A 15481-nucleotide genomic window follows, 5' to 3' on the forward strand; every position below is an offset into this window, starting at 1 on the left:
CATCCAATTCATCTTATTAAGGAATAAACTTGCAGAGGCAGTCTCATAGTATATTTCCTAATTTCCCCCACCCCTTTTCTCTACCGTCACATACTTCTTTGCATATAGCATGCTTTCAATAAACACGTGCTGAATAAAAATTTATGGGAAGGAATAGGCTAGAAATTACTTCATAAAGGAAGGGGGCCTTTAACCGGGCCTTCAAAGCAGCAGGTGATTTCAGTTGGTGAAATAGAATAAAGAATGTATGCAATGGATTAAAAATGAACACTGATTTTCATGATTACAAAATGATTTAATCTATTTCTTAGTGAGGTCTCAAAGACCAAGGACATACAAAAAATGGCCAAAGGCCATATCAAAGGAAAACAAAACCTGTTGACTTATATAAACATACTGGATGCCAGGAATGAAGTCTACCCCCCTTTCCTTAGAACATTACAAATGTGAAGTGAAAATTATACCTCAAAATTCTGTTCCATTATGTTTCCACCTTTACTCAAACTCTCCATAATGGCCTTATTTCGAAGAATATCTTCTTCACTGAGATGTTCTCTTCTTTTCCTTGATTCTAAAACAAGTCCATTCACCAGATAAAAATCTGCCAAAAAGTTTCCTACTCTTTCCTGAAACAAAATCAAATATTTCAAAATAATAAAATTGTGTTTGCCTTAGAAGAAAGTTTCAAAGTAACATATTAGGTTGGTGAAAAAGTAATTGTGGTTTTTACAATTATTTTGATTTTTGCACCAACCTAATACATACACGTTTTTCCATAAACATGTAACATTAAGGTGAAAATAAATATTACTTTTGTACTTGAAAGTATCAAATTATCTTACACATTCTATTAAGTTAAACTATATATAAAATTACACATTTCAAATTTGTAAAGAAAAATTTTAAGTGCACAAGATGTATGGCAGTTAATCGGCAAACGAATTAAATTTAAATAAGAATACCACACAATATCCTTTAGAATCTACTCCCAAGTAGCACAAAGCTAGCTGAAAACTTTATTTACCTGAGAGTCAAATATCATGATTAATAGGAAGGGTCAGGGATAATGACTGTTCCCATTTTATAGATAGAAAAGAAAGTGGAATAAAAAGAAATAGTCTAAGTCACACACAAATCTCTAATGTAACTCAAATCAATCACCTGCTCCAATACTCTATTCTCTAGCAGGATTAAACTTCAAGTTACAGTTGCTTGCTGCTTTCAACAAAGAGAACAGCAAAGTAGTCTTGCTCACCAATACAATTAAGTGTTTATATTATAAACTGGGGACAGGGAAACTCAAGAGATATGAAGGACATCAAGAAAAGAGTTGGTATTTCCTTTCAATGAAGTCCTCCTTCAACATCAACCTTCACCTTTTTCAGACTCACAAGTGGTCAGAATTACTTCAAAAAACATGATCAGTAACTTACTGAAAACAAGCTTCCCATTTCTACCTGCTTGCAAATCATTTGGTCTCCATCTTACTGCTGTTTTCTGGCATTCCAAAACAATGTGTTTAGAATTGTTTCCATGTCCACCTTGCTTCTGGTGGCCTCCTTACCAGCTACCAGAAAGCAAAGCACTCTGCACCTGTTTCTACCTACAAAATGGGAACCATAGGCATTACTGACTCCCTCCTTACCTGTCAAAGATTTAAGATCACCTAGATGCTGTTCAAGAGCTTTGAGCAGCTTAGAAGTAACACTAGATGAACAGCAGCCTCAATTTTTATCTTCTCTTGAAGTGATCCTTCTAATTCTGTCCTGAAGAACAGACCGAGTATAAACAAATAAGTCTTCAGGCCAACAAATGGGTTGCAGTGTAGGATCTCACTGCTAGGAATCCTATAATGCTGTTTGCTATCAAATAGGCTTAGAGGGGAAAGTTGATGAGCCCAGATCTCATGGTGAGGATTTTCTGTGGTTGGGAAATATTCTGGTGATAATCACCAGTTTTTGAAATCGTATAATGAAAACACATTTATTAATAGTAAATCATCATGACAAGAAAAATTTTAAGTGTGTATTTCTCATAACTGAGGCATTCTATTTCTTGCTATCTATAAGAGACACTGCAAAGGAATGTAAAAGAATGGTAGGTAAATGCAACATCCTTTAAAATGGCAGAAAACTGGACACGAATGTGTGTCCATTCATCTAAATGCCTAAAAATAAGAGACTGGATAAATATGTTACAATATATCCATATTGTGGAATACTATGCAGTTGTTAAAAAGAATGAAGTAGCACTACTACTAAGAAAAAGAACTTCTAAAACATACTAAAGAGTGTTTTAGTACAGTAGCAAAACAATAGATATAACACTTTATAAAAAAATATCAACAACTAAAGCAACATATTACTGTGGATACATATTTATGAAAAGCATTTAAAAAAAAGATCTGGAGGATATACAAAATGGAGAACCTTCTGCAAGGTGTTCTGGGATTATGAGTAGTGGCCAACGGGGATTTTTTAGTTTTATGTACAAGGTTGTGTGGTGGTTAATTTTACGTCAACTTGGCTAGACTATGGTGCCCAATCATTTAGTCAAACATCAGTCTAGATGTTGCAGTCATTTTTTTTTTTTACATGTAATTAACTGAAATAAATTAACAGTAAAGCAGATTACCCTCCAGATGTGGGTGGGCCTCATCCAATCAATTGCAGGCCTGAAGAAAAAGACTTGTTTCCCAAAGGAAAACCAATTCTGCCTCAAGACGGCAACACAGAAACCCTGCCTGAGAGTCCAGCCTGCAGATTTCAGACTGGCCAGCTCCTACATTCCTTACATGAATTGTTCCTTAAACATCCTACATGAGCCAATTCCTTAAATCAATCTCTCCCTACCTCTTTCTCCTCTGTATCTATACATCTACCTATATTTATACATACATATACATATAACATAATGGAGGGAGACAAAGAAACAGATTGATTTTTGTATCACAGAGAACCCTGACAAACACAGGCAGTTTTTATTTCCCAATGAGCATATATTCATTTTTACTGTGTGTAATAAAAGATAATAATTTTTAATATCAGTAAATCCTGGCCCTTAACCTGATGTGGTTATTAACTTTAAAATTTTATAAAATGCTTCTTAATATGTCTAATTAAAAATTTTCTGAATATATTTTGAACAGTCTTATATAATTTCTTGCTGACAAATATGGAAATTATGGAATAAATTTACAATTCACAAAGAGGAAACCTCCACCGAGACTGAATTGAATGACAGTATTGTAGAAATGTAACAAGCATATTTAATTTTAGTCATATATACGGAATACTGTGAAACAGATCCTGAATAAGTAAACAGTTTAGAAGCCTAAAAGTAGAAAGGAAAGAGGTCCAGGGAAATAAATTCAAAAGTGTATCCTTCTTTGTGGTCTTCTTAAGGAAAAACTATTAACAATGTAATGCAACCATGTGAAGATACTGTTCCTTGTATAAATAACAAGACAGCTGACAACAAGAATCTTCCCAGTATAGAATTCAAGTGAGCCAAAGTTTGTCTCCTGGCTTTTGTAATACTATTTTCCAAGTCTGTAACCAACCATTATAACTCCCCGTCTGGATTCAAGGAGGAGAGAATAAACTACTTGAAGACAATTCAATAAGCTATTTCCTTCCTGCATTTCCATCACAGTATTTTGGCAACATTAAATACTGAACTATTTTTAAAGTTTAAAAATCTAGATTTGCACATACTGTTTTATCTTCCCGAAAAAGCCATCCTGTTTGGGCACGTGTGAAAGAAATTGATTTGGTTGATAAAGTTGCAGAGTAAATATCACTACTCATTAAAATGTCAACCTCTTCTTCTGTTTCCATCTCTGATTCCTAGGGAGGGAGCAAAAGTTAAATATAAGAATCCAGGTTTTCAAAGGTTATTAGTATGACATATGAAAATAACAAAATGTTATGAATTTCAAAAAATAAAAAGAACAGATTCTAAAAAATGTGAAGTTTTACTTATTCTAACAATTACAGCATTTTAAACTACATACATCTAAATAAATCAGAATTATGACTAACTGTGAATCTATAAATCCAGAACACATGAAATATAGCACTCTTACACTGTTATAGATATGTAATAGAAACAATACTAGATTACCCATTTCAGAGAGTATGCAGAGCAATTTTTAAAGATTACTTAAAGACTGAAGTTGACAGGTTAGACAAAATGCCCATATAAAGGTCTTGTTTTCTTTAATTATAGATGAATCTTACTTTAATTCTTTTTAATCCAAAGACCCACCACTATCATTTGAGCCTTTCTTTCCCAATTGTTCTAAGTGGAAAGAAGAGAAGGATAGGAGAGAAAGAGGGAGAGAGGAAGGGAGGAAAGAAAGGAGTCCAGAAGGGATTTTCCCATATTTCTCATAGAAAGAAATTCATAAATATCAACCTAAAATTTCAAAACTTAATAAGTAGCCTTGCTTCGGATTTTATTCTCCACATATTCTCCAGTGCCTGCCTATAAAAATTGATCAATATTTTTTAAATGAGAAAAAAGAACACTTTGTGCTTGCTTCAGGGACAGAAGACTAAGTGATGAGGTACAGAAGGGTAGTGAATAGCTATAAGATGAGGTTGTACTGTTTGACAGACCAAGAGACATTCAGTACCTCAACATCTTAAGGGAAAAAAAGGGGGAAAAAAAGGCAGAAACTAGAGAAATGTCTGGGGAATGAGAACTGTCCACAGGGCTTACAAAGGCTAGAGATCTATTTCCCACACATCCTGATTTTCATATTCCCAACAGACCCATTTTCTATTCTTCACCACCAAACTTTCACCCAGATATAGTCCATTTCTTAATCTATCAATCGACAGAAAAACAACAGTAATACGTTGGGACTGGGATAGTACCATTTCCTTCACCCTTACAAGTGTGGAATGAAAAAATCTTGACATTAATGCTAGGTGAAGATGTATTCCTGGTAACCCAAACTAATTCTGAACAAAAGTTTCTAAGAAAAATTTGGGCTTGCATAGGTTTTACAGAACTGTTAGACAATATGCTTCAATTTCAAATTAATTAATATTTTATGTAGTAGCTTGGGAACAGCACCACATATAACACTGTCTATGAAGAAATTGCTGTAAGTTTCAAACACCTCATTTTCAAATAAACTTTTGACTGACCATCTCCTAACTGCATCATTGAAAAAGACAGGTTGTTAATTTCATCCATTCAACAAACATTTATTGGATAGTTATTACTTATGTATGCATATTAGAATAAACAAGTATTTCCTGACTTGAGGATTACTGCTTAAAACCCAGCTTGTCTGTAATTTTTAGGCATAAAATACATACACATATATATCCTAAATACTAGTCCTTGATCTCATTAAAATTATAATGTCAGCTAATACTCACACTACTAGCCTTAATCTCTGGCTTCTCTTTCAGTCCCATATTTCCAATGTATCTGTTGTTGCCTAGTTAGCTATCCCGTTGTCATTTAATATGTAAGAGGTCAAATTATTTAATAAGTATCTGAGAGTCCAGAATAAAGGTCAGCAAACTATGGCCAGCAGGCCAAATCTAATCCACCACCCGTTTTCATAAAGTTTTTCAGAAATACAGCTATAATCATTCATGTACATTTTGTCTATGGTTGCATTTATGTTACTAACAACAGAGTTGAGTAGTTGTGATAGAGACCACATGGCCTGCCAATATACCTAAATATCGAAAATATTTATTATCGCTTCCTTTACAGAAAGACTTCACTGAACTCTGGCCTAGAATGTACTGATGCTGTATTAGATACCAGAGAACACAACTGAAAGAACCCCATACCCTTGAGGAGCTTATTAGCTCAACAGAGGAAGAAAACCTTATAAACAAATAAAGCAGTAGAAGCTCTGTGGCACCAGATCTAGTGGAAGCATAAAGAACATAGTGGTCACCTGGCAGGGGAGGAAGTGACACTAAGCAGGTGCCCCACAGGTGTGACGGTGCTAGAAAGTCATTCCAGAAAGTAGAAACAATGTGAACAAAGGAATGAAGCACTAAATAACCTGGCACACCTGAAAATCTGCAAAAAAACCTCAGCATTAGGGTATCTAAGATAGCAAGGTAGGTAAAAGGCTGGTAAAGTGAGCAAAAGCCAGGTCACAGAGGAACCATCTCAAGTTAAGGAATTTGGATTTTATTCTTTAGGCAACAGAGAACTTTAATAATATCTTACAAGAAGGCAGGTTTTGTGAATTTGTTTTCAGTGTTCAAGCTATCTCCAACACGTGGGATAATTTAGAAGCAGACAAGAAAGGGCCAGGAAGATCATTTATGAGATTTGCAACCGTCCAGTTGAAAGGTAATGAATATCTAAATTATGGCATTAACAGTATGAATAAAAAAGGGATACTTATAAGACATTAGGGAGACAGAAATGACCATATGTTCTCTAACTAGGAAACACCGAGTACAAGAAAAGATGTCAAAAATAACTCCCTGTTTTCTTGCTGAAGAGAGAATGTCATTCACCAAAAGAATGAAAATGGGAGACAGGGCATGTTTGGAGGGAAAATAATGAGTTGAGTTTTAGACAAGTTAAATTTTGAAGTTACCTACGAGCCCATTAGGCATTTAAATAGATAGGTCTCCACTCAGAAAATCTATGTAGGATACAAAAATATATTTATGAATCACCAACCTATGGGATATAGTTAGAGCTGTAGGAATAAGAGATTATTTTGCCGTTTGTAAAAATGAGAACCACGCCGGGGCATATGATATTCAAGAGGTGAGTAGAGAAAAGGAATAGGCAGAGGGAGAAGGAGGTCAAATATATGGTGATGGAAGGAGAACTGACTCTGGGTGGTGAACACACAATGCAATATATGGATGACGTATTATAGAATTATACACCTAAAACCTATATAATTTTACTAACCAATGTCACCCCAATAAATTTAATAATTTTTTTTTAAAAAGAAAAGAAAAAGGAACAGGCAAAGGAGAATAAGGAGGAGAGAGGGGAAATAACAAATGACCAAGATCAAATCACAAGGAAATGAAAATTCTAAAAACTGAATTATCAATAATAGCAAATACTTCACAGAAGTTTAATAAAGAGAGGGTTGAAACACACGCAGTGATTATAGCAATGGACTCAAAATAAACATCATCCAAAATCCCAACCCAATTATTTCCTTTTCCAATCCCCATTACTAACAGTGGTACCACCATCATGCCACTCTTCAAAATAGTATCACTACACACACTCTTCAATATTTCCAGTTCTTAATTCACTATACTCAATCTATTAGCAAGCCCTATTATTTCATTCTTGGAAATATAAAAGTTATAACTTCTCTTTCTTAATTATTCATGACACTATCCTAGTCAAGATCCTCAAGATCCTCATTCCTTCTCAACTGTATAACTAAAAATTTATCACATAATTTCCCTGCCTCCAGTCTCTTCCTTTTCCAATCCATCTTGCATACTATATAGCTATGTGATCTTGGAGACGTAATTTAATATCTGTAAACCTCAATTTTCTTATCTGTAAAGTGGAGATAAAAAAATTTACTTTGACATGTTATTTTAAGGATTTAATGAGCAGAGCTGTAATCAAATTATAGTTCCAATATGCTGACAATGCTTATTATACGCTAGTAATTGATACACACTATTAATACAATACCACTATCCATAGCACATAGCAGTGTTTAACATTTATTAGGTCCTTGATAAATGTTTAAGAAAAGAAGGGAGGGTGGCTCAATCTCTGAGTTTGCCCCTACGTCCCTCTCAAGTGTGTACTATCATTTCAATAAATCTCTTTCACTTTCCTGGAAAAAACAAAAAGGAAGGAAGGGAAGGAAAGTGAAAGAAATACATAAGATTAATTCACTTAAATTACTTTGGGATTATATCAATACCTTGTTTAAGAATCTATGACTTTTTGTTGCCAACTACAGCAGATCCTAAGTTATCTCACCTGGCTTTTGAGCCCTTTCATAAACCATGTTCCCACACTCAATAAGAAAAATCTTCACTGTAGTCAGATCTCTTTTCTGTTTCCCAAAAAACCATTCTTATTCCCACTTCCCTGCCTTTACCTGTGTGTTCCACAGGGAATACCTTTTTTCTTCTCCTCTTCCAATCTAAATCTTCATTGAGTGTCAGTTAGGACACTGTTTTTCAATAGTACATATAACAAAGTAACTAAGGTTTCATCAACAGATATGATAGTAGGGAGGTCTAATCTAACAGATGTTGAGGAAAGAGCCACAAGATGTGGTAAATGACAATATGGGGAAATGAAGTGGTGAAAAATAAAAACAAAGTAAATGCAACAGTGACAAAACAAAATGTTGACTTAAAAAACATTTGTAGGGCTATCAATGATATAGAGATACTGAAAAGCTTTGTCTTTGGCTAATAGTAGGGAAAGGGGCATTCAGGGCACAAAGGATGAGGATAACAATGAATATGGTTTTCCATGATGGCTGTGGAGGCAATACCAACATGGATATATTATGTTACAGAAGGAAGTTAATTGTGTACGCTAAGAAGGAAAAGAGCAAAGAAAGGCAGCCAAAGAGTGAGGAAAAGTAAGAGTACAAGCAGAGAGCCGAAAGAGGCGTTCTTATTAAGGAGATAAGAGATGGTCAGCATCATTTTAAAAGAAGCTAAGGTTGCAAGATAATAAATGGTGAAAGGGTCAGCACAGGTTCCACAAATGGGTACAAGGGAACTTGAAGCTCATTTAACTAGGAGATCATCAATGAATTAAGAACAAACAGACTCAATGGATTGGCCAGGATGGATACCAAATGATAATTACTTTTAAAAAGCTCATACTAAGCAAATGAAATCTTTGGGATTGAACCATCTCAATTATACCTTATGCTTTTTGAAACAATTACACTGTGGGTTGGTTGCATACAAAGACATTTTTAAAAATCATTTAGAGGAATACTTATAAAACAACGTGCTCACCTCGTGGTGTATTCGCTGATAAACCTTTTGTTCATTGTCTAATACTACAAAAGATTCAGAGGGTGCTGCTTCCCCATTGAAAATGAAGCTTAAATCCCCTCGTTGGCACTTCATGTCAGTAAAGTCTATGAGAGTAGTGTCAAGCCTGTGAAAAATGGGTAGATGAGAAATTCTGACAAATAAAATTTCAGTAGAACTCCATAATTATTAAATAAGCTTTGTTCCTTCTAAATTCAAACCAAGGTGCTAATACCATATCTCAAAGTCAAATTTCGAGATAAAAGCTAATTTTAAAATATCTTAACTTTAAAAAAACCGAAAGAATATTCAAATGCATTCCACTTTACCTATATTTCATTATTCTGAACATATACTTTATTAATCCAGCAAGAAAAAGATTGCTTCCCCATTGAAGTATTTCCGTAAATGTACTCCTCTCCCTACCATTTCCCTTACTGTAGCTACTCCACGAAAGTTACTTAAACTGGGAAGGGCAGACAAAGAAAGCAAGCTGGCCTAACCTTCTGTGAGCCCTTTAAGACTATGTTGCTAGCTCAGTGGAGCATATAAGAGGGATAAAGCAATGGCCGTACCACATCCTCAGACTAAAAACTGTATGCACAGTCTTGGCCTTTTGATCTACATCTTTGCCTTATGCCTAACCAAAACTGGCTTCATCCTTCCACTTGATAGCCCATTAACTTACTCCCAATTCTTGGCATTTCTGTTTGACTTCCCAGATTCACATTAGCATTCTTGTTTCCAACATCTCCACAGCCTAAAAATCTTGTGGATCATTCCTGTGTCAAAAGCTCCTAGATTCACAAACGTGTGTTTATTGTGCTCTTCTCTTTGGTTATCAAGACCTGGCCTGATCTAGCCCAATGAGTTGGTCTCAAATAAATTCCACAGATGACTCACTACATGTTGAAATTAGGGAAAATACTGGAAGGGAAAAATTCTCAAGTCCCCTGAAGGGCACTCCAATCTTGCACAAGGCTTTGTAGATCACATCAGGATCTCTCTCACTGGCTGCTCAAAACACCGTCCTTAATCTAAGAAATGGGCTGACATATCTGTTAAGAGATGCTGATCCTATCTAAGGAAACTCCTTTAAGTCTTTGTGAGGGATTCACTATGGTTACTGAGTTTCTAATACAACTATAAGAATTCATCACTTCGTAGGTTTTTTCAGTTTTCACCCTGCAAAGTGATTGGGCATTCCTGGTTACCCTACACAGAAAAAGCTGAGAAATGGAATATATCTCACATGCTGCATCAAAAGAATAATTAGGGTTACATCATCAAAACAAGTAACTTTTAAAAGTGAAAGAGATAATATTAATAACCTTGCCAGGACAACAATGAACCAGGAAAGTGTGATTTCCCTATGTATAAGGGGCACTTTTGTGAGCCATACAAAATACACATATCCCTCAGAATGAAATAAAAAAGAGCTAAAAAAAAAAAAAAAAAAGGCAAGTCACCAATTCCTACAGAGGTGAATGAAGCCTGCCTGTTGCTTTATACCTGAATTCTAGTTCCGGGTTCAGTTTCAGTGGCCTGCTATTATACTAGTTCTGTACTACTACAGATGCCCTATTATTGCTTGTGCACGTGGCATAAGAGAAAATAATGCCAGTAAAAGGGGCTCATCCCCTACTTCCGTAAGATGTGGGCTACTGATACTGACAAAAAGAAACAGATCACTATATAAGTGGCGTATTTAGACTCTAAGCTTCAGTTGCCAAGAAACACTACATCCCATTCCCCCATCCTGGATGAGTGGTAGTGGGCTGCAAGTGGTAGGGGTGGAAATAGTGAGAAAACAGATGCAGAGAGAGGCAGCGACAGACAGACAGACTGACATGGTGACATTTAAGTCTAGATCTAGCCACACCCAAAATCAGTCACAGCCAATTTTTATTTCATTTTTATTTGTGTAACTTGCAACTGAATAAGACTATCTAATACATCTTCTGCAATATTCCTGACATAATAGATGGCCTGGTAAATATCACACATGTCGCATAATGATAATTTTTACCATGACGGTATTTTAATGTATTAACTAGTCCTTTGCTTTAAGCCCATGAACCTAAATATTTTTAATTTTTGCCATGTACTGACTGAGCCATCAAGAATAAAAAATCATTTATACAAATGCAAAGATCTGAATAGAAAATATTTCTTTGAGATAAAAACTTGGAAAATGCCAAATAACAAACTTGAAAAAGGAAATAGAGCCTTCTCGAGATAGGAAAGGCCTGAAATGAGGCAAAGTTTGCATTTCAGTCAGATAGATCACCTCAAAATTATTAATATTAATAGTGAAAATGTTTGCTAGTATCCACAACAATAAAGTTGCTTACACTTTCCTCTTTCTACAAAAAATATTAATTTTTCCTTGACACCAGGGAAGATATTTTACATGATCAGAAGACTGTCATGAGATACAAGCAAACTTTAAAGATTCCTTTGAACATAGTTTAAAATTCAACTTTAAGTGATGTTTTTAAAAAATAATTGTCTCATGACATTTAAATTAGAAAGTTTTTATTTAATGATTAACAGATTCCTTTTTAAGTCAATTCTTGTGATCTATGAAAAAAACCTTTACCAAACATCCTAAAATCCAGTTCCATTAATGTGGTAAACTTCATTTGGTAATGAGAGCTCTATAACCTATCACATTTCTCCTTCATCTTCAGCTGCTAGTAAGTCCTAGGTTTGAGTGTCTTGCTAAATTATAGTAGCTTCTTCCCCTTAACCTACATCCTCTGACACAATTATTCTCCCATAGGCTCTTATTCTCATGTCACTATTTTAACCATTTTGCGGTTTTATTATCTATATTTATTATATAATATTCATATCATTTACTTCCAAAAGTCATATACAAATGTGAAACAATTTTTTAAAAGAGAAAATTGCTCCTTTTTTCCTATTTATAAAAGTCAAGCAAAATAAAACTAACATTTTTAAAAGTAACACATGGAAGATAATACTATTCTTCCAAATTACATACTATCTTTGGCAAGTGTCTACATTAAAAATTTTTAAATTGAGGATGAATCATTTTTTGATGAATCCATAATATATTGCTAACAATGGGCTGCTGAATTAAATCTACATCATTAACAAGTCCTTTCCTAGTTTCTTTTCTATATTTTTCTGTATTTTCCAAGGTTTCTATGAATTCAATGTGCATGAGCACTTTCATAATTAAAAATGAGGTTATTTTTAAAAATCAAAAACTGAGCAACATCTGCCTTAATCAAATTCTACCCCTTGAGAATAATTATCCTAGAATTACCTCAAACTTAGGTTATCTGTTCACTAGAATTCAACTATTACATAATGAATTTCATAAAGAGTTGATTTTTTAAAAATTCTGCCTTCTGACATGGTGAGAACTGACAGGAAGTCAGAGGTCCTAGCTCAGCTATTAGTCTGCAACATGCTCTTCTAAAAATCACTTCACCTCTCTGAACTTTCTCATTTACATATAAAACGAGAGGTTTATATGAGTTAATCTTCAAGTCATTTCCAGTTCTAGACTCTTAATATCCAAATTAATACTCTGGAGATGTATAAAGAAATAAATATGTAATACTTTATATAATTTATAAGTATTCTAATATATATAAAAGTTCACATATTTTCTAGCATTATATATATAGCTATATATACTTAATTTATAAATATACCTATATTAATATAAAGCTAAAAATATAAGGAATGATAAAAGTAAACTTCTGAAATGAGTAAAATAAATTTCCCATCAGATCTACATGTCAATCTTAGTTTTAAAAGGAAACAGAAAAAATTAGAATTAGCCTTAAAGAGCGCACTAGAATAGATAAATGATTGAAGAGACAAAGGGATAGATACATGGCTGACTATATGGGGGGGGGGGGGGTATAAGGGAGATGGAGAAAAGAGGACAAGAGTTATTAGATCTTCCTTATGTCCCTTATTCCTTAAAAAGCCAGGACCAGGGAGATGACCATCTTAATTCTTCTTAGTATTACATCATGATCTTCACTCTGTTTGCCTTTTAGATAGTCTGTAGTTGAATAAGAACAATACCTTTGTTTTAGTCACTATTTTATGCCTTTGGTTCCTTATCTGTAGTATGCCTCAAATGAGATAAAATATTGTGAATATATTAATGCATGTTTAAGTTATAAAATACTACATCCAAATGTAGGCTATCACTACAGGGAAAAAAGCTTCCTCTAAATCTCAATTTTCTGTTACTCAGAAAAAATCAAATTGCCTTACCTGATATTGATACCTTGTTTGTATATTTTACATGCATCAGAAGGCAGAATTCGGGAAAGTAAAGGCACTGTGTTTTTAAAAAGAAAAGTCATAAATTAACTACCTAAAGTTCTGAGACATTACAATTTTTTTTATTAGAAGAACAATGTAAACATTTTACTAATTCACCAACATTGCAATAATTTCCTTTAAAATAGTATTTTCCAACTTAAAAATAATATACATAGCAATTTTGAACAATTTCAAATATCTACTGTTTAATTGTATTTGCTGTATATTTCACCACACTCCCCTAAACCCCCAATCACCCATCCCCACCAACACATACAAGAACAGTGGAATTGATATAATGCTACTCTCGGGTACATATTGCAGGGTATTATTATACTCGTAGATGAGAAAACAATGCCCTATGGTAACTAAACCCTCCTGAACAGGTTAACTGTATAAACATGAATCCTATCTGATCCTTTAAATACAATGTGATTAAATAGTAGAAAGTAATGTGTATAATAAGAGACATTTTTAAAGCTAAATAATCTTATTTGAGTTTGAATCCCAAATATGTGACCTTGGTTACTTAAGCTCACTGTACCTCAGTTTCAAAATCTACAAAATGAAATAATACCTCAGTAGTTGCATCATGAATTTGGTTATGCAACAATTATAACGTGTTTATAACTGTAGATACATACATATGTACAATTTTAGGAGTGATTACATTCATTTCTATTTTTTCACGTAACTGAAATGTCATTTTTAAAATAGTTGAAAACATTATGCTCAGCAAGATAAATTGACTATTTTAGACTTTAAACCACTAACATTACTAACAGAATCAGTTAAAGAACCAATACACTCAAGGGACAAGCTTAGCTTAAGATCACCAAGCAAGAATAAGGTGAAAAACAGGGTGGAAAAAATACATTCAGGCTTTAGACCAATCTGATTTGGAGCTCTTTTATTATACAGAGCTACCACAGACTTCTTTTTTTCTCAGTGGTCTAGTACACCAGGACTTCTGAATGGCATATAAAGCATAAAGGCCAAGGTTGGCCTATGATGGAGCCAAAATTGGCCTGGTGAGCTAGAATTGTAGCAATTTTTGAAAGAACTGATTTTATTTAGGGATTAAAACTTTACTTTAGAGCTTAATATACTAATCAGCCATGCTAAACAGATGTTAAATGAAATACTTCCTTATGAACTAATATGGTAAAATGCTTATGTGATATGTTATGTAAAAATGACAAATTCCATAATGATACAATAGTATGATTCCATTAAAAAAGCACTAATGCTCAGGATACAAATATAAATGTGTGTGTGTGTGCACGCACACATACACACATATACATCTGCTAAGCATTAAAAAGGGTTTGAAAGTATTAGCCTGAAACATTAACAGTGGTTTCTATATTTGTCAATATATAATTTACACTTATGACTTTATGATTTATTTTTATAATTATTTTAGAGATAAATAACATTGAACATTCAAATATGTTTATATCATAAAATTAATTCAAATTGAAACCTACATACAGCTTATATTATAAAATATTTTTAAACAAAATTTAGTTGTTTTGGTAATTATTTAGTTAAAGTAAAGGTCACTGGGATCAAACTTCCCATTTAAACATGAAGGTTTTCACCCTAAGTGGACTCACATTTCAGATGGGGAAAAAAAAACACTTTCCGCTATCAAATTTCTTATGTTAACATTTCCATATAATACTGAATTTTATACTTGCAATTCTTCATGTGTACATATTTTATAGTAAAACATAGCACACTCTTACCCCAGCTTTGAAAATCCCAGTGAAGTTCTAGATAAAAGTCACCTAGCTGAGAAATGAAATGTGAATAATTACTGAATGCACGTTAGTTAACAGCTCTTGATATCAACTTAATATTTTGCTTTTAAAAACTTATCATTAAAGGTCTATAGACAAGAAAAGGAAAATTTCAATATTCAGAGTTGGAGAAAAAATAGGTTTATTACTTACAATAAAATATTATAATAGCCCATCTTACTTATTACATTTATGTACAAAGGAAAATATGCACCACTGAAGATTTTGTAAGAACATTTCAATTACATAAGAACATATCTGAAACTGATAAGCATTTAAATTTGCATAAATACATATTCATTTCTCAGTATAATTTAAATAACAAGAAGTATTACTGTAAAAATAGTTAATATTTTGAAAGTG

The 15481-nt window shown here is 33.5% G+C and overlaps 1 protein-coding gene across 2 annotated transcripts in view; it reads right to left on the minus strand.

Annotated features, from left to right (window-relative positions):
• Positions 1 to 15481, minus strand: part of ANKRD13C (ankyrin repeat domain 13C) — a 67060-nt gene that overhangs the window by 23728 nt on the left and 27851 nt on the right. For both annotated transcript variants that reach the window (XR_002139478.3, XM_019755088.3), the window contains exons 5-9: positions 15065 to 15110; positions 13263 to 13329; positions 8976 to 9120; positions 3717 to 3848; positions 465 to 626 (exon numbers count right to left, since the gene is read on the minus strand). Coding sequence is in view for 1 of the 2 variants with exons in the window: in XM_019755088.3 (XP_019610647.2) it covers positions 465 to 626; positions 3717 to 3848; positions 8976 to 9120; positions 13263 to 13329; positions 15065 to 15110 (552 nt within the window). In the remaining variant the exon portion in view is untranslated. The remainder of the gene's footprint in view (positions 1 to 464; positions 627 to 3716; positions 3849 to 8975; positions 9121 to 13262; positions 13330 to 15064; positions 15111 to 15481) is intronic.

This window comes from Rhinolophus sinicus, chromosome 14 (assembly GCF_057876585.1).
Source record: "Rhinolophus sinicus isolate RSI-liver-muscle chromosome 14, RSI-T2T, whole genome shotgun sequence".
Lineage (NCBI taxonomy): Eukaryota > Metazoa > Chordata > Mammalia > Chiroptera > Rhinolophidae > Rhinolophus > Rhinolophus sinicus.